The sequence below is a fragment of the Mytilus edulis genome, chromosome 7 (assembly GCF_963676685.1).
Source record: "Mytilus edulis chromosome 7, xbMytEdul2.2, whole genome shotgun sequence".
In the NCBI taxonomy this organism is placed as follows: Eukaryota; Metazoa; Mollusca; class Bivalvia; order Mytilida; family Mytilidae; genus Mytilus; species Mytilus edulis.
The window spans coordinates 37,627,061-37,654,313 of NC_092350.1; the positions used below are offsets into that span (position 1 = coordinate 37,627,061).

The 27,253-nt window shown below is 32.4% G+C and overlaps 1 protein-coding gene and 1 long non-coding RNA gene across 2 annotated transcripts in view; one reads left to right on the top strand and one right to left on the bottom strand.

The window, feature by feature from the left end:
* The window catches only part of LOC139483110 (phosphoribosylformylglycinamidine cyclo-ligase-like), a 39,003-nt gene extending 12,049 nt beyond the window's left edge, over window positions 1-26,954 (bottom strand). The window contains exons 1-4 of the mRNA XM_071267143.1: window positions 26,949-26,954; window positions 26,191-26,368; window positions 14,798-15,010; window positions 7,919-8,099 (exon numbers count right to left, since the gene is read on the bottom strand). Of these exons, the coding sequence (XP_071123244.1) occupies window positions 7,927-8,099; window positions 14,798-15,010; window positions 26,191-26,368; window positions 26,949-26,954 (570 nt within the window). The 3' untranslated portion in view covers window positions 7,919-7,926. The remainder of the gene's footprint in view (window positions 1-7,918; window positions 8,100-14,797; window positions 15,011-26,190; window positions 26,369-26,948) is intronic.
* Window positions 21,313-22,206, top strand: LOC139482650 (uncharacterized). The gene is made up of 2 exons (XR_011654901.1): window positions 21,313-21,407; window positions 21,761-22,206. It is a non-coding gene; the product is annotated as an uncharacterized lncRNA (long non-coding RNA).
* Window positions 26,955-27,253: the final 299 nt, after the last annotated feature.

Below are 27,253 nucleotides of genomic sequence, written 5' to 3' on the forward strand. Positions count from 1 at the left end.
TGCGGTAGATAAAATATAGGGTTTCGTGTGCATTTTAGTCCAGACGCCATCTAATTAACTATCGATTTGACCTCAGATGACCATATAAGCGATGTAAACATAACTAAAGATATGAATAGATTAAACCAACAGGTGCAATTGGATTTTTATAGGTCTGTTTGATTTAATTATAGAGATTAAAAATAGATGTTTCTCATTGCTTTTAACCGTATAAGAATGATGTTATGTGCATCGAATTAGTGATCAAATGATTTACCGTAGTTTCACTTTCATTGTTGACATTATTTTTCTTTAAATTACCAGTACACGTACAATGCAATTTGCATGTGTTGTCAATCTCTAGCTAGGGGTTAAATTGAAGTTCACATGAATACGGATTTAAAGGGGTCGACTCATTCACTTGCAAGTGAAAACCTAATTATTAATGTTTCTTAGCATAATTTGACAAAATTGAACCTTTTTGGCTGCAAAAAGCGAATTGTTATTTCACTATTTCACTTTCATTATTGATTGAATAAAAAAAATCAAACTTTAAATTTTTTATATATCTCGTAGCTAGTGCCCCTTTAATGATTGAACAATAAAAATCATACCTTAGATTTTTCATAAATTTCATAGCTAGTGCCCCTTTATTAAAGTTTAAGCTGAACATCATTTATTTTAAAGAGATTTGAACCAATAGAAAAAATATGGCATGGGTCACATGGTATTAGTTCAGTCGATTTTTCAAGTGTCAGAAATATTGTGATAGGGGTATACATGCTATTTTTTTTATTAAATTAAGCCTTGATTGAAAAAAGCATAGTTAATTAATAGTGATGAACTGAGGCAACTCTGAGTTGATTGATACCCTTTGCCTGTAAGTTTGTGTTTCTAAATTTAAATTTTAGTCCGAAATAAAAAAGGGGTCTAAAATGAAGCAACCAAAATGAGTATGACTATAGTCAAATATTTTCAGATAGAAATGTTAATTTATAGCCTGTGTTGCTCACCTTGGTCTTTGTGCATATTAAACAATGGACACAGATAAATTCACGACAAAATTGTGTTTTGGTGATGGCGACGTGTATGTAGATCTTACTCAGTACTGAACATTCTTGTTGCTACAATTATCTCTATTTATAATGATCTTGGCCCAGTAATTACAGTGGAAAATATTTTTTTTAAATTTACCAAAATTTATGAAAAATGTTAAAAATTGACTATAAAGGGCAATAACTCCTTAAGGGGTCAATTGACAATTTGGACATGTTGTGCCCCTGTTGTAGCGGAGGGGCATTAAGTTTTACCCTTGGACAATCTGTTATATCTGTATATTATGTAATGTTTACACTTATCTCCACAGGAGCTGGAGTTATAATATATTATCAACCATCCAAGTTTTACACAATCCATCCGTTTATCCCAAAAATTGGTTTGCTCAACCAAACGTTATTAACTTATACACAATGTTTTTCACTAGAACAAAAGTTGATCCGTCCCTGTAATGGTATTGAGTATAATAAAAATAATCTTTAGTTTAAACGGCACATGGTGCTAGTGAATGAACTAGTGTCGAAGTGGACTCACTATCTCGGACAGTATATTTAGGGCCGAATTGTTCAGTACAATTACAAAAAACTATGTGGTCAAAAAATGTACCATCGGCACTATATTAAGTTCAAAGTTCTTTATTTTCCAATTAAGGGCCCCTGACGGGACATAATGACAACAATACACAATACATTCTGCTTCTTAACACAAACATATAATGAAGATAAAATTAAAATGTAGCTGTATAATAAATCAAAGCACTGTACGCGCTGTAGGCAGTTAACCAAAAACCAAGGCAAACATAGTTATGAAAACTGTGGCAATGTTGCTTCAATTTTTTTTAAAGATTTTTAAAAAAGAACAAACATTAAACATTCATATATCATGTATGTTGTACATTTATGTTGAATTAACCATTAAGGCAAATAATTCATATTTTATCAAGGTTTTCAAAAGCAACACATATATCAAGTATATTTTTTTCATGGTCATGAGTCTGCAGTGGTACAAGTTCGCAATGATTGCAGTTGTTCTAGTTGATAGTTAACATTGGTATTAGTTGACTGTTAGTAGTTCAAGTTAACTATAGTACAAGCTTGTTTAAGTATGAATGGACTTGCTTCCCTTGAAAGAAAACTGAGATTGTTTTCTACAGTAAAAAAGTTACGAGATCCAAATCAGACAAATGTTTACTACTACAGGGATAAAAGGTGGGGTCTAACTGACCTGCCCATAGTAAATGTAAATGACCCCCACCTTCACCCTAAATCCATGATGTCTAAGTTTTGGAATAAAATGGCAGGTAATTATAAAACAGTTGGTCAAACATTCTTGGGCTTGAAAGATATGTTTTCTTAAAAATGAGCCATATCAAAATGAAAATTTTTAATAGGACCAGATATAATTCAGGTAAATTCTTTAAACCTACTCATTTTTTTCCATCAATAAAATTTTATAATAAACAAGAAATATTGTAATATAATGCTGTTACGTAGTCTCCCAAATAAAGCTCCCATAATTATTCATTCCCATGGTAGCTTGACATTGGGCAAAGTCTAGTACACATTGGTTAAGTCTAGCAAAGTGATCTAAAGGCATATGTGAAGCCTATAAGATTGACCTTGAATGTCATTCAATCTTTTAGGTTTATGGGTTGGTATCTCAATCATTTACAAGTTCTCAAAACACACACAAGAGGGGTGGGGTGACCCTAGGGACTACTCCTATATTTCATTTGATTTTTTTTTCATTTTCCCATACATGAATATATATGGTTTAGGGGTGGGGATCTCAACCGTTGTCAATTTTTTAAACAGGAGGGGATGGGGTGACCCCAGTGACTTCCCCTATATTTCATTTGATTTGTTATATTTTCAAATACATGAATATATATGGTTGAGGGTGGGGATCTCATCTGTTTCCAATTTATCAAACAGGAGGGGTTAGGTTGACCCTAAGGACTCTCCCTATATTTCATTTGATTAGTTCTTTTGTCCCATACATGAATATATACGGTTTACTTAAAAGGTGTGAATCTTGACTGTTTACAAGTTCACAAACAGGAGGGGTGGAGTGACCGCAGCGACTCCCCTATATTTTATTTGATTTAGAGGTGGGGATCTCAACTGTTTCCAAATTCTCAAACAGGAGAGTTGGGATGACCACAGGGACTCCCCCATATTTGATTTGATTTGTTATAGTCCCATACATGAGTATATATATATTTGGTTAAAGGGTGAGGATCTAGACTGATTCCAAGTTCTCAAACAGGAGGGTGTATAGTGACCCTAGGGACTCTCTTTACAATTCATTTGATTTGTTATATTGTTCCATACATGAATATATATGGTTTATGGTTGGGGGTCTCGACCATTTTCAAATTCTCAAACAGGAAGGGGTAGAGTAGAGTAGTACTCTACCCCTTCCTGTTTGAGAATGAATCGATCATTTTGCTGCCAGCGCTATTATGAGCTATGTCCTCATTGGGTTTTTCTATGGAAAAGATGCACACATCACTTCTGGAATTCATTTGTTAGTTAATTGATGAAAAATCACACAAAGGCACTTCTGAACCGTATAATGTCCCTAAACATAACAAAAATTCGTAAATATATGGCTATTCAAAATAAATTGTTTCTGTAGCAACATTCACCCCATTACATATGTCACAGTGATTGGCCGTGCAGATATATCATAGATATCGGAATATGGGTCACGAACATTGATAGAAACTTTGTACCCACATGATGAGTTTGACCGAATCAAGACAGTATTTACGTCCAGAGAGGGCATTGTTTCAAAACACCAAGTGGGATGTTGGATACAAAAAGGTGCCAACAATAATAGTCAACAACACAGAGACAATTGATAGTAAGGAACGTTTCATTCCATGGCACAAGCAGGCAGACATTCAGGTTTCTTGCTGCATTGAAAACCCATTGGTGGCCTTCAGCTGTTGTCTGTTCTATGGTCGGGTGACACATTACCTATTCCAATTCTTTATTTTATAATCAATCCACAATTGATTCCATACTGCGTCAGTTGAAAGTGAAGAGAGGTCAAGATAACACATCAATTGACTGACAATGCATTATCGTTGGCGGCTGTTTCATTATACCTAATGTAAGAGAGGTTCTGTTTGTGTTTCGGGTAGACAAAAATGGATAAACCCAGATATTTTTTGATGAGATGTCATCAGATTACTTACAAGATTAACGTTATACCTATAAAGGTAAATATTTGTGTTCAAAAGCTGTGTTTTCTTTGAACAAAATGTGTTGTAATGCTTATAGGCCTGCTGGATTGGCATATGATGATGAAGAGATTGATTCATATCCCTATTTAAGGGGGTTCGCGGGTCTAAATCATTTATATAGGATTTCTCTATTTTTTTCTATAAATGAACTTTATCTTATAGTTAATAGAAAAATAAAATAAAAAAGTGGGGTCACCGTTCATTTGCGCTCACAATCTGCCTTCGAAAGAAGCATACATTTTTGTAAAGGTGGTTTTTTTCTGTTGAAGTAATAGGAGAAATAAAGGTAATACATGTATCGAAATAAAAAAAAGAAATTTATTACAGAAATCGCTAAAATTTTACAATAATTTAGTTTTAGTACAGCTTATATGGAAACTATATTAAAAATGATAGGTCACCGATGAGTTGAAAAAGATATTTCAATTTTAGAGCCAAAAAATGGCATTTTCCAACCAAAGGGAGATAATTTGGAACTTTTTCAATGATGTATACATTTTGAGTCATCTAGGGCCAACACGAATTGATTGTTTTGAATGATTTTTGTACCATATGATAAAGTAACAACTACAAAAGGAAATAAATAAAATTTGTAATGAAAAACAAATGTTTGATTTTCTTCTGAATTTTTTATACCCTTGAACCTCCTTAATGAAAACTATAGCTATTGTGTGTTGCTATTAAAAGACTATAGTTATTGTATGTTGCTATTAAAAGACAAGTTATATAAGGGTCATAATTTTAAATTAAAACATTAGCAAATTGGCATTACAATGCATTATTTTCAATTACACCCTTTCAAAATTGATGTTCTGTGGAATAATGGGTAACTGTAACTTCACATGACCAGTTAGTAAAGAATATTGCTAGTGTGAGTTGCTGTTTTCAGCTAAATTTATAAGCGATCCTACGTCATATATATATACAACTCGTCTAAACATCAACCCAACAATGTTAGATCTGTAAATTTGCTTTCGCAAATTTTTGGTTCTTCCCTCGCCGGGATTCGAACCCATGCTACTGTGATATCGTGACACCAAATCGCCTGCACTGCAGCCGTCCCGCTAGACCACACGACCACCTGGGCTCTCAAAACTAGAGGCTCTCAAGAGCCTGTATCGCTCACCTGATTCTACTTGGGTTTTTGAAATCATATGAAACAAGAATGTGTCTTCAGTACACGAATGCCCCACTCGCACTATCATTTTCTATATTCAAAGGACCGTGAAATTGGGGTAAAATCTCTAATTTGGTATTAAAATTAGAACGATCATATCATAGGGAACTTCATCAAAAACTACCTCGACCTAAAACTTTAACCTGAAGCGGGACAGACGGACGAACGAAAGAACGGACGAAGGAACGAACGAACGAACGGACGCACAGACCAGAAAACATAATGCCCCTCTACTATCGTAGGTGGGGCATAAAAATATAAAATTTGGATAAAAGTGACAACACAACCTCATTGATAAGGAAAGGAACATGTTTAATTTCATTCAAAAGTCCCCCACTGGCGGCCATATTGGATGGCGGATCGGCTACGAAGTAACAACACTTGGTCAGCACCTCATAAGGAACATTCATGCCATGTTTGGTTTTATTCCATTCAGTGGTTCTCTAAAAGAAGTCATTTGTATGCATTTCCCATAGGGTCCTATGTTAAACTAAGTCCCATGCTGGCGGCCATCTTGGATGATGGATGGGCTACAAAGAAACAACACATGGTCAGCACGGCATAAGGAACATTCATGCAATGTTTGGTTTCATTCCATTCAGTTGTTCTCTAAAAGAAGTCATTTGTATGCATTTCCCATAGGGTCCTATGTTAAACTAAGTCCCCCGCTGGTGTCCATCTTGCATAATGGATAGGCTACAAAGTAACAACACTTGGTCAGCACCACATTAGGAACATTCATGCCATGTTTGATTTCATTCCATTCAGTGGTTCTCTAAAAGAAGTCATTTGTATGCATTTCCTATAGGGTCCTATGTTAAACTAAGTCCCCTGCTGGCGGCCATCTTGGATGATGGATTGGCTACAAAGTAACAACACTTGGTCAGCACTCCATAAGGAACATTCATGCTATGTTTGGTTTCATTCCATTTAGTGGTTCTCTAGAAGAAGTCATTTGTATGCATTTCCCATAGGGTCCTATGTTAAACTAAGTCCCCCGCTGGCGGCCATCTTGGATGATGGATCGGCTACAAAGTAACAACACTTGGTCAGCACCCCATAAGGAACATTCATGCTATGTTTGGTTTTATTCCATTCAGTGGTTCTCTAAAAGAAGTCATTTGTATGCATTTCCCATAGGGTCTTATGGTAAACTAAGTTCCCGGCTGGTGGCCATCTTGGATGATGGATCGGCAACAAAGTAACAACACTTGGTCAGCACCTCATAAGGAACATTCATGCCATGTTTGGTTTCATTCCATTCAGTGGTTCTCTAGAGGAAGTCATTTGTATGCATTTCCCATAGGGTCCTATGTTAAACTAAGTCCCCCGCTGGCGGCCATCTTGGATGATGGATCGGCAATAAAGTAACAACACTTGGTCAGCACCTCATAAGGAACATTCATGCCATGTTTGGTTCCATTCCATTCAGTGGTTCTCTAGAAGAAGTTCAAAATGTAAATTGTTAACGACGACGGACGACGACTGACGACGACGACGGACGACGGACGCCAAGTGGTGAGAAAAGCTCACTTGGCCCGGTGAGCTAAAAAGAGCTTTCGGTGGGCATGTGTTACCTTTCCACGTCAGTTTTAATCTAGCGGTGTACTACAGTACATGATATATAAGGCATAAAGATGTTATTGTTACAGATCAGCTCAATTATCTATAGTAAAGGATCCTACAAATTAATGTAAGATACTGAGTCACAGAAAATAATTATATTCATAAGTACGTCTGAGTCAGTGACAACCCTACAACAGATGTATCCATCGGATCGCCATCAATGATGGTGATACATGGCTGTGTACATAATGTATATACAACTCGTCTAAACATCAACCCAACAATGTAATATATATATATAAAACAGAAGATGTGGTATGATTGACTAAGACTAAATTATCAATCAGTACACATCCAACATCAAATGGATTTAATGCAAAACATGGTCTTGTGCAATACCAAAATACAGGTATAAACAGATTGTAGATCCATGAATGTGTATATGTGTACAAAAATGATATTTTGTTTGCTTTTAATTTACTGAAAACAAAATCAATATTAACACTATTAAGAACAATGTTCAATGATCTAATTACAATGTTAAATTTGATAACCTTTCAGAATAAGCTTATTTAAAGGATCGATAAGTTATAAGGAATCATTTCCAAATTTCCTATGACTAGCTGGTGCTATCAGTTCAAAAAATATTTTTTCTACAGGTATAGTCAAATAGTTCTTCCAATCTTTCCACAAGTGATTATTACCAGGGGATAGGCTCTTTCCCCCAGTGAATTTATGTCACTTTGTATGCTATATTCCAAACTTTCCAATCACATTGGCTAATGAAATTGATTGTCTGGCGAACTAATTTTAGGACACATTTTCTCCGATTGATAACTGAAAAAGAACAAAAAAGATGTTTTTTGATAATTTAACTACCTTATTACCTTATTTCTTATCCAAGTGAAAATTGGTGGTATGTCCCACTTTTCTGATCCACACTAACGGTGAGGTCAGCAGGACATATTACACCTGCTAGGCCACCACTCAAGTTGTAGACGCCTAACACCATTCTCCTGTAATTTGCTATTTCAATATAGCTTCTGCAAGGCTTAATAAGAATTTCTCCTGTAATATAAAATTGTCTATCTGTAGCTGATAATTCACTCTCTATATATTAATTCTGAAATTTATTAATATTAAATGTTTGGTGAGGTTTTATATATCTGTTGGAAGACCTAATTTGGTTTTGTTCTGATTATAAGGTCCCTCTTCTTTTTTCGTGGAAAGACCATATGGTTTTGTTCTGATCATCTTTCTCCCAGCTTATTTTATTCTTCCGCTGTATTGATGCTCAAAAGATGTCATTTATTTTCATTCATGTGCATTATGTTTTCTGGTTTTTGTTCAAGGTAGTTTTTGATGGAGTTGAAGGGACCAATCAACTTGAAACTTAGTACACATGTTCCTTATGATATGATCTTTCAAATTCTAATGCAAAATTAGAGATTTTCCCTCATTTTCACGGTCCACTAAACATAGAAAATGATAGTGCGGATGAGGCTTCCGTGTATTGGGGCACGTTCTTGTTTGGCATATGATATTACTCAGTTGCTGCCCCTTTGACACTAACCTTTTTAAACTGAACACTTCATTATAAGAGTTATCTCCCCAAACACTGTTTTTCTTGTGATCAGATCTCCTTACAACAGTTACAGAAAGTAACAAATTTATTGTTAACGTTTTTTTTTAAGGGAAATATTGGTCATTGATTCAGGGATGTTCGGCAGGTGGGTTGGCGTGTGGGCGGCTGCCAAACAGTGTCCGCTCAATAACATGAAAACTCTTTGATTTTTTTTCATATTTAGATATATATAATGTGTATATGTTTCCTGTGACTAAATGAAGATTAAAGTTCAATTTTCATGATTTTAGCTTTTCTCCTTGTTGAGTTATCACCCTTTTTAATATCATATGCAAAAGTTGTATTTATAATCTGATTAAGTTAATTATATCTCTTTGTACAGAAAGGGTTAATTATACATATAACGTTTGAATGCAGTAAGTGTTTTTAAATTATTTTCTCTGATCTGTTATCAGATTATGTTATACCATATGGTAAATTTCTTATCTCGCAATTATAGATGGAGGATTGATTACAAGCTTTATACAATGTTAGAAATTAACTGTACATTTTAAGACATGTTGACAGTAATTAAGTTATATAGATTTTTTAAAACTATTGCATTAATGATAGATAAAATAAATTTTGGATTCTTTTTTCTTTTCTTAGGTAGATTGTTTGAAGGATTTTGTGGTAAGTTTGTTCGTTATTCTGTAAAAACTATTTTTCTGACTGCTATATACATTTTGTTTATGATAATAGGGGGAAAATTTTACATGACATCTACAAATGCTTGTAATTGCATTCTTAGTTATTAAATTCTTTAAAAAGGCATGTTGTTATCCGATGACTGAGTCCCCTACCAATGATATCAAAGGGAACTTCAGGTTTACACTCAGCATGCTCAGTCCAACCTCATATTTTTTTTTCAACTTTCCCTAGAATTAAATTTTTGATAAGATACTTATATTTTATTAACTACTAGATTTCTGTTCAAAGGGAAATAACTATTAAAGAAAAGGATTTTTTAAAGACATATTGTACCAAGATAAATGGCATTGGGATTTTTCTTTTTCGTTAGTAAATTATTTGAAGAATTGAGTAGTAGGTTTGTTAGTAATTTTATGTAGTTTTCACTATGACAATTTATAGATCAAGTTAGAAATTTGTTCCATTACAATGATTTTTTAACTGGTAGGGGACTATGTATTGTCATGCAATACTGACAGAATGCTTGTTTTTTTTTAATTATTTTTTAGGCCAATTAAAATTAATTGATAGATTTTCATCCCGTGGATTTTTAATTTATTCGATGACTTTATGTTAGGAAAAATAAACTGTTTAAGATACTCAAAGCGCAAGAGTCAAAGAACACATTGGTTTATCACAGGCTAAAAAAAAATGAGGAAAAAATTAATAAAATATTCCATTCAATACTATCTTTAAATTGTGAGTAGTTTGGGTCTATGTTTGGTAAAAATCCAGGATAGATTACGAATCTAATAAATATTTTACAAACTTAACTGCAGACTGTATGTAATGTTAACTGGAAGAGAAACAAAGTCCATTTATAAGTAAAATACGGATAAACCTGTGTATAATTTAAGCGAAATTTCCTTCGAAACACTAGATTTTGATCATAAGCAAGCTTCTGTCCAAGTTTAGTACAAATACAGGCTAGTTTAAGTTAAGTTATTAAAATTTATAAACTTTAACCATGTCTCACTTTTTTTACAAAAGCCAAAGGCCTGGCAAAAACCTGGATGAAAACCTACTAATTCATTTCAGTTGGCCTTATAAAGGTTGCAGTCTTGTAAATGACTGCTCCATAGGCTTACATGCTAAACAGCTGATCTTGGAAAATAAAAAAATAAAAAATGCTACATAGAAAAAAAATTTCATATTCATATCATGTATGTACTAATGTGAAATTTTGATTTAATCGAAGAAAAAAAAGTGGGTCATGCCACGAAGAATAAAAAGTTACGTAACCCTGAAGTCAAAACATTTTTTTTCTACTTTCTGTTTGCTGTTTTTACTAGGCCGCACCACTTCCAGTAAGCATGATATCCTTCCACTTTCTTGGATTGATATCCCCAAAAAGATGCAAGATTTTTTTAAATCTATATATATGTTTCAATTCAGCATAAACCTAGCTATAATCAAACAGAAAAATTGAGTCCAGAAAAAAAATCAGAAAAAAATGGACTATTTTGTTTCCCTCCATGTTTTGACATGCACCGGAAACTGGAGTTGTAATACAAGACTGGTACCTAAACTTATATGTGGAAATGTCCCCTCTGACCTCAGGATTGCTATATAAACAGCAAAAAAGGTGGTAAATTTGAATTGTCTACATGAGTTTCTAATTAATTAAGGACTTTAAAAGTTTAATAAATGTAAATGATTAAGGATTTTATGCATCTTATACATGTGTTTTTACTTGAACTATATATGTTAGCTGCAATAAATGAAATTAGGCATTAAGCTTAAATCCTAGGCAATAAGCTAACGCTTAGGCAGTAAGTCTATTGCCTAAATAATGTTGGGCATTTAAGACTTAAATCCTAGGATTTAAGCTTAGATCCTGAAAAATGTGTGCAGGCTCTAAAGCTTAATGCCTTAAATATAAATTCAAGTAAATAAAAGACATTTATTCATTTAAATATAAATATATTTGTAACATAATAACATAAGAACTGCATGGGGCCTGTGTATCAAAACTGTGCCGAGATCGGTCCTGTAAGATGTTCTTAGGACAGAAATTATGGTAAAGTTAGGACCAACTTAAAACATGTCTTAGCATGCACATCAAAGCTATCTGAGGATTATCCTAGCTTAAGGATGTCCCAACCGCTGTCATAAGTATTGGCATGAAAGAAAATAGCAAATGAAAAAATTGAAATATTGTTTCAAATTTAACCAACAACTTTAATTTAAAACCAGATTAATGATTAGAAAATAATTATTAGTTTTAAATTAAAGGGTTATAAATATGTAATCGGTAAAACCATTATAAAAGTATGCTTTGATGGAGCTGAATTCAAAGTTTCACGGTTTCATATTTAAAAGTTCAATAGAAATCTCATACATCTTTCATGTAAATACTGAGTACTTCAACTATTTTGTTTTATTACTGCAATTAACTAACGTTTAAATATGAGCAAAAGAAAAAATCTAATTTTACCGATGCAAAACTACAGGGTCCGGTTTCCTCCTAAATATATAAAAAAGAAGATGTGGTATGATTTTGCCAATCAGGGACAACTGTCCAAAAAAGACCGGAAATAAGATCACTTATAAAATATGTTATCTATATTAAAGGGGCACTAGCTGTCAAATTCATGGTCACCGATTTGACTCAAATTCTCATATTTGATTTATAACAATGTAAAACATTTGTCCAAACTACCAAAAGTCTAAAATAAACAGTATACAGAGCATGGTGTAGATAATATGTAGGTTCGTTTCGTGTGTTTGTTAGCACAGACGCCATCTAATTAACTATTGATTCGACCTCAAGTGACCATATAAGCGATGTAAACATAAATAACGATATGAATAGATTAATAAAATTGAGAATGGAAATGGGGAATGTGTCAAAGAGACAACAACCCGACCAAATAAAAAACAACAGCAGAGGGTCACCAACAGGTCTTCAATGTAGCGAGAAATTTCCGCACCCGGAGGCGTCCTTCAGCTGGCCCCTAAACAAATATATACTAGTCCAGTGATAATGAACGCCATACTAATTTCCAAATTGTACACAAGAAACTAAAATTAAAATAATACAAGACTAACAAAGGCCAGAGGCTCCTGACTTGGGACAGGGGCAAAAATGCGGCGGGGTTAAACATGTTTGTGAGATCTCAACCCTCCCCCTATACCTCTAACCAATGTAGTAAAGTAAACGCATAACAATACGCACATTAAAATTCAGTTCAAGAGAAATCCAAGTCTGATGTCAGAAGATGTAACCAAAGAAAATAAACAAAATGACAATAATACTTTTACTTCTAAAGGTTGAACTGCTAAATATTTAAAAGGATGGTTGTGCTTCTTAAGGTGTTGGTAAATGATACTTTTGAATTTAAACCAACATGTGCAATTGGATTTTTATAGGTCTGTTTTTCATTTTATCTTATAGATTAAAAACTTATGTTTATCATTGTTTTTAACCGTATAAGAATGATTTTATATAGATCGAATCAGTAATCAAATGATTTACTGTAGTTTCACTTTCATTGTTGACGTTCCTTTTCTTTAAATAACCTGTACACGTATAATGCATGCGTTGTCAATCTCTAGCTAGGGGTTAAATTGAAGTTTACATGAATACAGATTTACTGAGGTCGGATAATTCACTTGCAAGTGAACGAGTAACTATCAATGTTTGTTTGCTTAATTTGACAAAATTGAACCATTTTGGCTGCTAAAAGTGAATTATTTTTTCGCTATTTCACTTTCATTATTGATTGAACAAAAAAAAATCTTACTTAAGATTTTTTATACATCTCGTAGCTAGTGCCTGTTTAAAACTCATCAAATCATAAATTAAAAATATGAAAACTTGATAGAAATTTGTGTTAAAATCATTTTGTTATCACAAAGTATGGAACTCAGTTGACAAAGAAAATTTACTCATCCAATAAAAAAAAAAGAAAAATGGTCTGAGCAAAAAATAATATCTTAATTTTGTCTACTTTTGACCAGTTCAAACCAGCTCGACTAGTGAAGTGAACAAATTTTCAAATAAATGTTAAAATTATTCTTAAGAATCTCTCTCCCTGTACATGTAATATTAGAAATATAATTAAGAAACGACTGAATACCAAGAATATTGAACACCAAATATGCATAAATTCCACAGTTTACTTATTGCCTAAAATTATGTTCAGCAATAGGATGAATAATCATCATCAAATTTCAGCAAATAAGCTCAATGCCTGAAAATTTCAGGCAAAACTTAATGCCTAGGCATTAGCTTATTGCCTAGGATTTAAGCTTATTTTAAAATGCCTAATTTTTCTTATTGTTGCTAACATACAAGTCATATATATGCAATCACTAAGGTTTGAACGTAGTTTTCAATTTAGGCTTGTTTATATTTTTTCGTTTGGGCTTGTATCATATCTTCCCTCCCGTTTATATGATCTGTTCATCCTATATTGACTCTTAAAATTCAAGAGTCTATCTAAAATTGAGGGTAAATATTATGGCCTGCCATATACCGTTTTGATCCCTAACATCACTGAAGAGACATTTATTGTTGAAATCCGGATCTGGTGTACAAAAAAGATATTGACACCTTATGTTTGTGGCATAACATCTTGGCCACAAGTTTATATTTTTCTGTTTAGTATTGCATTAAAATTAAGATCCATTTTGTTACATCTTGTGATCAATTTTATTTGGCAATCGCCAATGACAGTCAGCAGGGTTAAAGAACATCAGTTGTTCGACTTGTTAGTCAAATGCGTTTTGTTTAAATATACTTTTTCACTTTTTTTGGTCTTTTTGAAAATGTTGTTTGTGCTGTATTTAGACCCTTCTACAACGAAATTTGTTTTACATGAACACATATTAAAATTGCAGTTTTTATCCAACGCAATCATAGGTTTGAACGTAGTTTTCAATTTATACTTGAATATATATATTTATCCAAGGCAATCATAGGTTCGAACGTAGTTTTCAATTTATACTTGTATATATATATTTATCCAACTTAATCATAGGTTTGAATAGTTTTCAATTTATACTTGTATATATATATTTATCCAACGCAATCATAGGTTTGAACGTAGTTTTCAATTTATACTTGTATATATATATTTATCCAACGCAATCATAGGTTTGAACGTAGTTTTCAATTTATACTTCTATATATATATTTATCCAACGCAATCATAGGTTTGAACGTAGTTTTCAATTTATACTTGTATATATATATTTATCCAACGCAATCATAGGTTTGAACGTAGTTTTCAATTTATACTTCTATATATATATATGATTGCGTTGGATAAAAACCGCAATTTTTATACGTGCATGTAAAACAAATTTTGTTGTAGATTAGGGTCTAAAAACAGCACAAACAACATTAGTTTCTTTGAAGAAGGGAGCAGTATACCACTTTTGTGGAAATTTTCTGTGCTTGAAAAATGTATAAAAATTACATTTACTTAATTAGATTTGAACTCACCAAATGTTTTTTTCCCATAGGAGTCTTTTATATTTACATTACTCTTGTTCATGATGTTAAGAATTTGTTTAACATCCTTATCTTTTAGACTATGCATGTCCATTAATGCTATGACAGCATCGCCAGGCCTCATGGTATCCTCCTCCTGGATATTATTGATCGGGTTGCCGACGCATATCCCGTTTACTTCTCCTGCACAGATGTCAATTTGTTCTGAAAATGATACTAGAATAAGCTGTCTGTGTCAACCAATCTTTGTGCAATGACTTTTAGGGTATTTTGTCTAAAGTTTCTGTTTTGAATATATATTTACAGAGTTTAGTGAAAATGATGTCACACTTAACTTTAAAACATACAAATGAATAAATTGAAAAAAACAAACACTCTGTGAGTTTAAGTCATATGAAACAAGTGGCTGGTGAAAAATAATGTTTATCCAATTCTTGAACCAATGCATTTGTATATCATAAACTTAGTCTTCTGTGCACAATTTTATGATTTTTAACACAAATGTATTGTATAATAGTTCATTTTTTTTCTCTCTGACTATTATGATTTAATGAATATGACTGCTCATTAAATGCTGTGTTTTGAAACCAAAGTCTACGGATTGTCACCTTATAGTAAACAATCTACAAAAGCCATTGGTATTGAGCATGTGTTTAACATATACAATCGAATAATTGTTTATTTTTAGTTCACCTTTTAAACCTGAAAGGTCAAGTGCTTTTTTCATCACTTGGCGTCCGTTGTCAGTCGTCGTCCATAAACTTTTACAAAAATCTTTTCCTCTGAAACTACTGGGCCAAATTTAACCAAACCTTACCACAATCCTCATTGGGATATCTAGTGTAAAAAATGTGTCTGATGACAACCAACCAAGATGGTCACCATGGCTAAAAATAGTACATAGGGGTAAAATGTAGATTTTGGCTTATATCTCTGAAACAAAGCATTCAAAACAAATCTTACTAGGCTTAATTGTTAATCAGGTCAAGATCTATCTGCCCTGAAATTTTCAGACAAATCAGACAACCCTTTGTTAGGTTGCTGCCCCTGAATAAGTAATTTTAAGGAAATTTTGCCGTTTTTGGTTATTATTTTGAATATTATTATAGATAAAGAGATAAACTGTAAACATCAATAATGTTCAGCAAAGTTAGATCTACAAATAGGTCAACATGACCAAAAGGGTCAGTTGACCTCTGAAGGAGTTGTTGCCCTTTATAGTCATTTTTTACCATTTTTTCATAAATTTTTGTAATCATTTACAAAAATCTTCTCCTGAAACTACTTAGCCAAATTTAGCCAAATTTAACCAAAATTAGCGACAATTATACATTATAAGGGTATCTAGTTTTAAAAATGTGTGTCTGTTGACCCCCCCAACCAACCAAGATGGCCACCATGGCTAAAAATAGAATATTGGTGTAAAATGTAGATTTTGGCTTATACATTTGTAACTCTGAAACCAAAGCATTTAGAGCAAATCTGACAAGGGGTTAAATTGTTGATCAAGTCAATATCTATCTGCCCTCAAATTTTCAAATGAATTGGACAACTGGGTTGCTGCCCCTGAATTTGTAATTTTTAAGGAAATTTTGCCAATTTTGTACAACAGCAATATTGGTATGTATCACATTGTTGTCGTCGTTAGTATCGGACGAAGACGGATGGTTTCCAGTTAATAACTTTAGTATAAATAAATAGAAATCAATAAAATTTTAACACAATGTTTATAACCACAAGAGGAAGATAGGAATTGATTTTTGGGGTTATGGTCCCTAATATTAGGAATTAGGGGCCCGAAGAGGCGTTGTCTCATTGGCACTCACACCACATCTTCCTATATCTATTTTATCTAGTGTCAGCACAATTAGTTGTGTATAAGTATTTTAATTGTTCTGAAATAGTACAACAATGTTTAATACCATAAGTAGAAGGTTGGGATATATTTTATGGGGCAAACAGTCAAGGAATAAAGGGCCAAAAACGGGCCAAAAACATATTTTTGTAGTTTCAAGACAATGAATTGGACTTATCTTTCTTTGTCCAGAATGGTTGTTGAATCACCTAAAACCAATGCTTGATGAAATCTTCTTTGAAAATCGGAGTTATCTTTCTTTGTCCAGAATAGTAGTTAAATCAACTTAAATTAATGTTATATACAATATACAATGCAATATTCACTTTTACTACCAACTGATAAATTAAAGCAATCTTTACCATTCAGTGATTACAAGCTTTTTGATTACCATTCTAGGGTATTGCCCCTTACAAGTGGAAAAATTGAAGATTTTTTTCGTTTCTGTTTCAGTTTGTCTAACTAAATTTAATGAAATGTGTATATAATGCTTATATTACCTGTAAACTCAGTTCAGGTTCAATTTTTGGCATCTTCACTTTTACAGTATTTCAGTTATGTCCCTTTATAACGTTATTTGCTCGTGAGGGCATCATCTGTGTCCCTTTGGATTCATTCCCAATTTTTTTTTTTTATTTAATTAATATTAATTTTAACCATGACAATGACATTTTATATTTTAATATTTTATGATGTATTTAAATGTCAGAGTAGTTATTGTTGCAAACTTCATTAGAAATTTGAATTGAGATCATTTTTGGAATAAGGCAAAGGAGGGGGGGGGGGGGGTCAACTTTTCTCATTTCAGATTTCAGAAATTAAAAAGAAGATTTCTTCTAATAATTTTTTTTTGAGAGGATTAATATTCAACAGCATTGTAAATTGCTCCTCAAAAGCAAAAAAAAAAATGTTTAAGTTCATTAGACCACATTCATTCTGTGTCAGAAACCTATGCTGTGTCAACTATTTAATCACAATCCAAATTCAGAGCTGTATCCAGCTTGAATGTTGTGTCCATACTTGCCACAACTGTTCAGGGTTCAACCTCTGCAGTCATATAAAGCTGCGCCCTGCGGAGCATCTGGTTGGTTATTATTTTGATTACTATTATAGATAGAGATAAACAGCAATAATGTTCAGCAAAGTAAGATCTACAATCAAGTCAACATGATCAAAATGGTCAGTTGATCCCATATGGAGTTATTGCCCCCTATAGTAAATTTTTTAACAATTTTCATTAATTTGGTAAAATTTTGTAAATTTTTACAAAATATTTTCCTCTGTAACTTAAGGGCCAAGTTTATTATGGATAGAGAAAATTGTAAGTAGCAAGAATGGTCAGTAAAGTAAGATCTACAAACACATCACCATCACCAAAAATACAATTTTGTCATTAATCCATCTGTGTCCTTTGTTTATAATAATAATAATAATAATAATAATAAATTCTTTATTTAAAGAGGGTAAACACAGTTAGTTACAATCACTAATCTTCCCTGAGGCCCTCATATACATGTATGCAATACAAGTAAAAACAAAATGATAATAATAAGAGAAAAAAGCAAACATACAACATATAAACACAATTGTATAGACATAATAGTTCAATGTACATGTACCATGATTAAAAGATATAAAACAGTTACATATCGCATATAGTAAATAGACCTAGAATATACAAATCATTAAAACCATACATTCTAAGAGTAATAGTTGCAATCATTTCAGACTGAATATTGGGACTGTCTCAAGTATTGTTTTATTATTTGTTTAAAAGAATAAGTGTTTTGCACTTTACGCATTTCATAAGGTAGTCCGTTCCATAAAACTGATCCAGAATAAGAATATTGAGAGCCTCTTGTTTTGGCTCATTTAGTGTTACCCTTAACTAACAATCCTTCCATTTATCTGTTGGTCAATTCATTCTTCCCAATTTCTTTTCTCACTCTTACCTTAAAGGGACACTATCTATTAGATATATAAAAAATAAACTGTTATCACAGAGATATATCTAGCTTTTTTGTAATTTCCATAATGCAAATGTTGAAATGAAAAATAGCTACATTTTAACATGTAAGTTTAGCTAATATTCAAAGTCAATGAACTATGACTGAAGGTATATGGCTTAATATTCTCAATGGAAATGAGATGTGCCAATGCTAAAACCATCGACTTATCAATCATAAGTAGTTCTCTTTAAACAAACCTAAACAAAAACTTATAGAGTGGGGTGCTCATTTTCGCCACATCTTTCCATGTTTTCTACAGTTTATGTTCAGGTCTAAATGTTTTTGAAGTATACTGATATTTCTATATGAAGATAACTTCAAATGCAAAATATACTTAAGCTTGAAAACCGGTTTGTTTTAAGAAAATCATCTGAAAAGTTAGATTAAAGGGTGTTTGAAATTTCCGGATGTTTTGTCAATGGGGGACACATATTCGCCGTTTTTACACATCTATTTAAAACCAAATAACCGCAGCTTTTAACAATTTTTATCAAATCAATTGCATTATAGATGAATAGCAGACATTTCAAAGGTATAAAGAATTCAAAATTAGGGCATTCAGTCAAATACTTACTTAGAAATACTTCTTTGAAATCGTGTTTTTTATTCAGGAAATTGTCCGAAAATCGTTGTCCGTTTTTCAGTCATTTTCGGTAGGAGCCGCAATTTTGTCTCAGTGTAAAAAAATATTATATTTGTTATAAAAATATAATTTACGGGTACATTTCTTCCATTTCAGCCATCCTTTGAAGTTTTTACACCTCAAAATTCTTAAACGGCGAAATTGTGTCCCCGGCGAAAATGAGCACCCCACTCTACATGTAAACTAAGGAACATTTCAAAGTCAATAAACCATAACTGAGGGGGAGGGTAAAAAAAATTCCATGATTATGAGATGTGCCAATGCTAATACAACTGCATACCAAGTATCATTGCATTGACCTACCACTACTGGTTCCCAATAAACTGATCAATCACAAACTAATATATCAAAACTAAGCAAAAAATTCAAAGTCAATAGACCATGAATGAGGGGGAGGGGCCAAATAATCTCCATGGAAATGAGATATGATGATGCTTCTACAACTGCAAACCAATTATCATTGATTTACCACTATTGGTTCCCCATAAACTGACCTAATCACAAACCAATAAATGAAAACTAAGCAAAAGTTTCAAAGTCAATAGACCATAACTGAGGGGGCGGGGTCAAATAATCTCCATGATAATGAGATGTGTTAATACTTATAAAGCTGCATACCAAATATCTTTGACTTACCACTGGTGGTTCACCATAAACTAGACCTAATCACAAACTAATACATTGTTGACGCGGCTGGAAACAGCATACCTTTGTCTTGCTCCAACAAGCGAGACAAAAGTTTAATATATTAATTTTTTTTGCTCAATCATTAATACAATGCAAATAGTGAAATAATAATTTGCTTTTAGCAGCTAGTTTGGTTCAATTTTGTTGAAATAAGCTTAAATACATTGATTATGAATTATCCACTTGCAAGTGAGTAATTCAATGTCATTGAATTTGTATCCATGTGAACTTCAATTTAACCCTTAGCTTGAGATTGATAACACGTGAATTGTATGTGTAAAGTTATTTGAAGGAAAAGAATTCATCATTGAAAGTTAAACAAAGGTAAATCATTTGATTGACTGATTTGATCCATAAAAAAATCATTCTTATACAGGTAAAAAGGATGATAAACATTTATTTTTCATCTTTAATATGAGATTAAATAGACCTTGAATAATCCGACAGCACAAGTTTGCTTAATCTATTTATATCAATATTGATGTTTACAACCCTGATTTGATCATCAGATGACTTTATAGATCAATATGAAAATTAATTAGATGCATCTAGACTAAAATACACTAGAAACAAAGATACATATTTTCATGCCCTTGCCTTTTAATTGTTTATTTTCTTGAGACTTTAAATATACACATGGAAAAAAGTATTGCAACACCTTGATTTTTTAAAACTTGAAAAATCAGCCTTTTATTTTAGATGGAATATGATAAAATATTTGTAAAATAATATTGAAACATAGTTAATGATTACATTGGCATTTTAACGAACAAAAAATGATTTAAAAAAAAAAGATTTATCTAACCACAATTTAAAAAACGAAATGAATTGTTTTTTGTACAAAAAACTGCATTTTACAACTTTTACTGTAGTCGAACTTTACAATGTCAGACATTTCAAAATTAATCTTAAGATGATTGTTCACATCATGGTCGATCGTTATACGCCAAAGAATTAGTACTTTGTGTGCAGCTTCCATTCAAACAGTCAACCGCCACTTAACGTCTTATGATTCCTGCCATAAATCGACTAATTTGTTGCTACGGTAGCAGCAACCATTTCTGATGATGGCATTATTAATTTCATCACTTGTTTGGACTTGGGTGTCCCTTCGCGCACATTACGCCCAATAGTGTCCCATATACATACATGTCAAGTGACATGATATTCGCGTGTAACACACGCTTTTTCAATGGTTTACACGCGAGGATTTTGTCACATGGCGTGTACACGCTTTTCACCACTTTACACGCAATTACACGCTTTTTCGTTCTTTTCATTTTTTGGTCGTTAGTGATATCGCAATTCTCTGGTTTTTTTCCTTATTCGGCGATAAATACCGAAAAATTCGAAGTAATTGTTTGGCTACCGTATTGTTTATTTTTTTGTATGGACAAACAGTAAAAGGTAAGTAGTTTGTGATTAGTTTTAACGATTTTGAGACTTTCTTTTAAATTCACTTAATAGGGGAAATGTGCACAGGAAGAGGTCACTTTCAGGGCCTGTACCGTCGTCTAAAGTGCCGATTGTTTAGCCAAAACGATGTGTACGGCAAGATTCAAGATTTATAAATTATATTTTGGAGTTCGAGTTTAAATGATCGAGTGACAAGTAACGCATAATTTGTGCATTCTATGTTGCAATGATAAAAAAAAAATACATGTGAGAGGAGAAATACAATGTAGCTATTTGAATAAGCATTTAACATGTTTAACTTATGGAAATCAAATTTATAAAACATTTTTCTTTTTCAATTTCAGTTTCAAATCTAGCCAACACGGCAACAGATTTCTACAGGCCATGGGGATAAAAATATCACAGAACTGTTGGATCAGCTCTCATAGTACCAGCTTTCTTCTGATGAACTACCCAGTTTTAACCAGGCAATAGCATTAATGGGAGCAATGGCAGAGATGACATTTTACATTGCCAAAAAAAAACCAACATTATGACATTCTTTCAAATCTTGATGAAGCTAATTCAGTCAAATATCAATTCCTACTGTGGGAGAGCCTTTTCAATTAAAAAGAAATTGACACTGAATTCTGATCAGAACTTGACTATGTTACATTTGTATTGTGTGCTGTTATCAAATAATTGTAACTAAACTTGAAACTGGCAGTTGTTTTGAATATGTGCCTAGTGGTGATGCTTTAAAAGCAACATAACAGACCACTGTTTAATACAATAAAAGTTCACAGTAGAATATATATTGTTTTTTTATATTCACAAATTTGTATGAAATTATGAACATTACCACATTCATATTAACAAGTCCGCATCTACGTCACGCGTTTTCACACGCTTTTTGACATATCATGTCATGTCATGACATGATTTCCCATTGTAAGAGGTTGACATGTATGCCCATATATGCTCGATATGGTTCAAATCCGGGCTACGATCAAGCCAAGGAAGATAAACAGAATTCCATTGGAACAATGGATCTTCCTCCACGATGCTTATTTCCAATTTTGAAGTGCTCTGCACTACATTGTTTATAGATAAACGTGTGTCTGTTCATAAGCAAAAGTCTTCGAAATGGTCTTATCGCACAATAACCAGTAGAGATGAGTCAATCTCGAACAATATTTGTTCAAAGGCCCCTGTATGCCCACCACTCTTTTTTTAGGATTGTATTGTATGCAATGGGTTTCTTTCTGACCAAGCTTCATTATGCTTGATTTTCCGTAGCAGATGTCATAGGGGGTCTTTTTGATCTCGGATAGTCTTTAACATCGTTAATATTGCCTGTATATTTTATTCTCAAAACGAATAATAGTGGAATTATTAAGTGATGACCGACAATACGTGCGGTTGTCACAGCGACACTCCTGCTTCTCTCAATCACATAACTTTATAAACTTGGTTATTTAAAGTGTTGAAAACAATGAGGATACAAACACCTGTTTTGCTGTTTACGAGTACAGTAGCTGCATGTGCAGATAAGAACTTATCGAGTCGATAAGATCAAATTCAGGTGATATTCAAATAATGTTTAACTAGTTCTATTTTGATAAATTAAATCAGAAAAAAATAAAGAGTGTTATTTTAAATCAAATTTCAATTTGGTGTTGCAATACTTTTTTTCCATGTGTATAGTTTGGATAAATGTTTTTCATTGTTATAAATCAAAAGTGAGAATTTGATTAAAATCGATGAACATGAATTTGACAGCTAGTGCCCCTATATATTTGCCTGAAGATGATGTTATTTGTTGCATTGTTTTGTTTTTAAAAAACAATTATTTTGAATTGCTCTTATCCTTTTATGTTTGAAAATGGCTCAATCTTGTTAACAAAAGTTTTGACTATCAATTTTGTGTTGCTCTGTTTCTATGCATTTATTCTATTTCTTGCTACATGGGAATTTATAGTTTATGAATCATCTGTAATTCTACAGGTCTTTTTTGTTTTAGGAGGCCAACTCTAATACTGTAAATTCAGAAATTATTGAATGCATTAATTATTATTGCGATTATAACCCTGTTGCATTTTTCGCAATAATAAAAACATTACAATAAATTCTGAATTTACAGTAATTTATATGAAATGCAACATTACTTTGATACATTGTCATATATCATGAAATAAAGATCCTAAATAAATCTGAGGTTACTATGAGTTCCTATAACAACAATCAAAGACATCAAATACTGCATATTGATTACAACTGAACTTGGATATATATGCATGATCACATACAATGAGAGGAATACCACCCCGGCGAGAAGAAATTCATGACTTCATGAACTATCATGAATGGTTCGTGAATGTTCATGAATGGTACATGAAAATTCATAAATAATTCATAAATGAAGGTTCATGAATTTAATTCATGAACTGTTCATTAAAAGTATTTTATGAATGTTCATGAAGTTTTGATGAATCACTAGCTGCTCATAAAAATTCATGAAATGTTCATTAAAAGTATTTATGAATGTTCATGAAGTTTTGATGAATCACTAGCTGCTCATAAAATTTCATGAAATGTTCATTAAAAGTATTTATGAATGGTCATGAAGTTTTGATGAATCACTAGGTGTAACATTTATAACTTACATCACACGAATAAATGAGTATCAAAGATACCATTTCGACCTTTCAGAGTAGAACATTTTACCTAATTATTCGTGAAATATCATAAATGTATGGTGTTTTTATTTTTTTATTCCTGCAAAATAAAAAAATAAAATAAGATGAAATAGAAGTTGTAGCTGTATTTTAAGATAGATATTATATACAAAACTAAAATTTTAAAAGGAAAACGTATATTTTAATGAAAGTGAAATACATTTTCAAAACATTCTCAAACACCCATATTAAGGGGAAGTAACTCTTGTGATTTTAAATTTTTACAAACCGGCAAACCCCGCAAATCGGCTGTTTCCGTAGTCCAACGGTCGACCGATTTTGAGAAGTTCACTGAAATACCATAACAGGGACGAATCAACTTCGGGCCGATATTATATGGGACGAGATTGACACCTTGACTTAAACGCACTTGCAAATATGACGTCATATGATTACGCTGGATAACAAAAATGGAGAATCCAAACGCAGATGTTTTCAGATAAGTATTTGATTTAACATATAATGATTATGAAATACAATTTGTTGAGGCAATATAAAACATTTAGGATTTTAATCTGAGCAAAACATCAGAAAGTTTAGGCAGACAATAAATTAATGAAGAATGATAAATTGATATATTGTTGTCACATTCATAACAGACATATCGTAATCTGACATGTAAATGGTACATGGGTATATATGATAATCTGATATGTAGAAATTAAATTGTGTGAATAATATTCATCGTAAATTAACTTGGTGAAACGTTAATAATAATTTAAGTCGCCAGTTTCATCTTCAAGGGTTAAAGAGGGGGGGGGGGGTACTAAATTTGAGTTTAACTTAAACTTCCAATGCAATTTAAGATGCATAATGCTGTTTCTATTGAATGTATTGCTTCATACAATCATTACCTCTTGAACAATTGATTCTTTGTGGATATTTTTGTACTTTTAGGGGATTAAATATGAGCTGCCAGCAATGATATGAAACAGATTTTATGCAGACTCCATTTTAATACCTTTATTCAGCAATTATTGTTGGAAATACAGAGACAGCAAGTTTTGAATTACAGAAAGGAAGAGAAGTTTATATATCACACATAATTTTTATATTAGTTAATCAGTTTGTGGATTTACCAGTGAGAATTCCAGTGGAATCTACTGGAACAATTCATGAACAAGAAAGTTCATGAACATTTAAGTGTTCATGAACTTCAATGTTCATGAACAATTTATGAACAAAGTTCATGAACAATTCATGAACAAGAAAGGGTTCATGATCATTGTTGTTCATGAACATTTAAATGCTCATAAACCTTTCTTGTTCATGAATTGTTCATGAACATTAAAGTTCATGAACATTACTGTCGATTTTCAGTTCATGAATTGCTCATCAAATGTTCATGAAGATATGATGAACTGTTCATGAAATCTGTTCATGAACAGTTCATGAAATGTTCATGCATATTCATGAATTATTCATTATCATCTCACAGGGGCTCTTTTGAGCTTGAGGTCACTGAGTGTTAGATCAAGGTCAAAGTAGACCTTTAAAAAGATTACTTTAAAAAGAGTAAAGTGTTACTAGAAGTGTTGTCCATGCAATATCTTGAAGTCTAAGATGAAAATTTCTTGATACGTTAAACAAGGCAGCAACTGTATAAAAAAGGGTTTTTGGAAAGTTATTGGAGTTACACCAAAAATCTATGGTTTCATATTGAATAAGGTTTATAATCATATAAACATGTGTCTTCAATTATTGGCTTCATGATTTCTGTCTAGTGACCCACCCCTGCTGAACAACGTGTGTGTTCCTATGTCACTTATGATAAATAAGAGGCCAAGATTGATTTTATTTGACCTTGCCATTTCTGAACATTTTTTTATTGATCCTGTTTGGAGGTCTGAATTTGAAAGTATCAGTTTTATGCAAAACAATCCAGTAATAAGATGGTTTACTATCTTCTTTTGTGAGATTATATATGACTGCCTGAAATCACTAAAGGTAAACAACAAATACATTGAAAACAAGTTACAAGAATACTAAGGGGGAGGAGGGAGCAGGTAGATAGTTTTTCTTCTCAAATAGTGCAACAAACTTATAATGTAACATACCATCTATGCGGCATCCTCCCTCTTCCACAGATTGGCGGATGAGAATTTTGTTTTCATCATCATACTCTGAAAATGTTGTGTACACCACGGGCTTTGCCCCTAACATTAATAATTTGTTCATGCATTTGCTTATTCCATCAATGGTAATGGTTACCTCAGGATCCTTACTTTCTGCTAACTGTGGAAAAATAAAAAGTTTGTTTTATTTCTATGGAAGAAACTGTAGAAACTAAACTTTTTATAAAAGTAAATCATTATAAGTGCAGTCTTCATCGCAAAGCCTTGGCTCACACCAAACAGCAAATTATAAAGGGCCTCAAAATATTACTAGTGTAAAACCAGTTCAAATGGGAAAACAAATGATATGATCAATATAAACCAGATGCTGAGACTGTAGGGCACAGCTTTATACTACCGCAGAGGTCAAACCCTGAACAGTTGGGGTAAGTATGGACACAACACTACAAGCTTGATAGAGCTCTGGATTTGGAGTGTGATTAGATAGTTGACACAGCAAAGGTTTCTGACACAGAATGAATGTGGTCTACTGAACTTAAAATTTGTTTTTGCTTTTGAGCAATACACTGCTGTTGAATATTAATCCCCTAAAAAAAATATTTTAAGAAAAACTCATTTTAATTTCTGAAATTTGAAATTAGAAAACTTTACCCCTCATTTTTTTTCACCTCCCCTTTTCCCTTATCCAATAACTAATCATTTAAATACATCATAAGATATTAAGATATGAAATGACATACAGTCATGGTTAAACTAATATAAATTAATAGTAACTTTTAATTTTTTTTTACAGCTACATAATTTTTTTTTTTACAGCTACACATCTCAAGACAATCATTTTCTTTTTCTAAATACAAAATGTTAGAGCAGTGTAAGGGAGGTAATCAAGTAATCAAACATATAAAACAATATTCTCTAAATTTGATTGGATTACCTCCCTAATAGACTGCTTTTATAGGTTAAAAGGAAGTAAATATAGATCGCTGGCGCCACCTAGATTTTACATCCAAGATAATAGGTAGAAGTAAATTTATTTTCTGCTGCC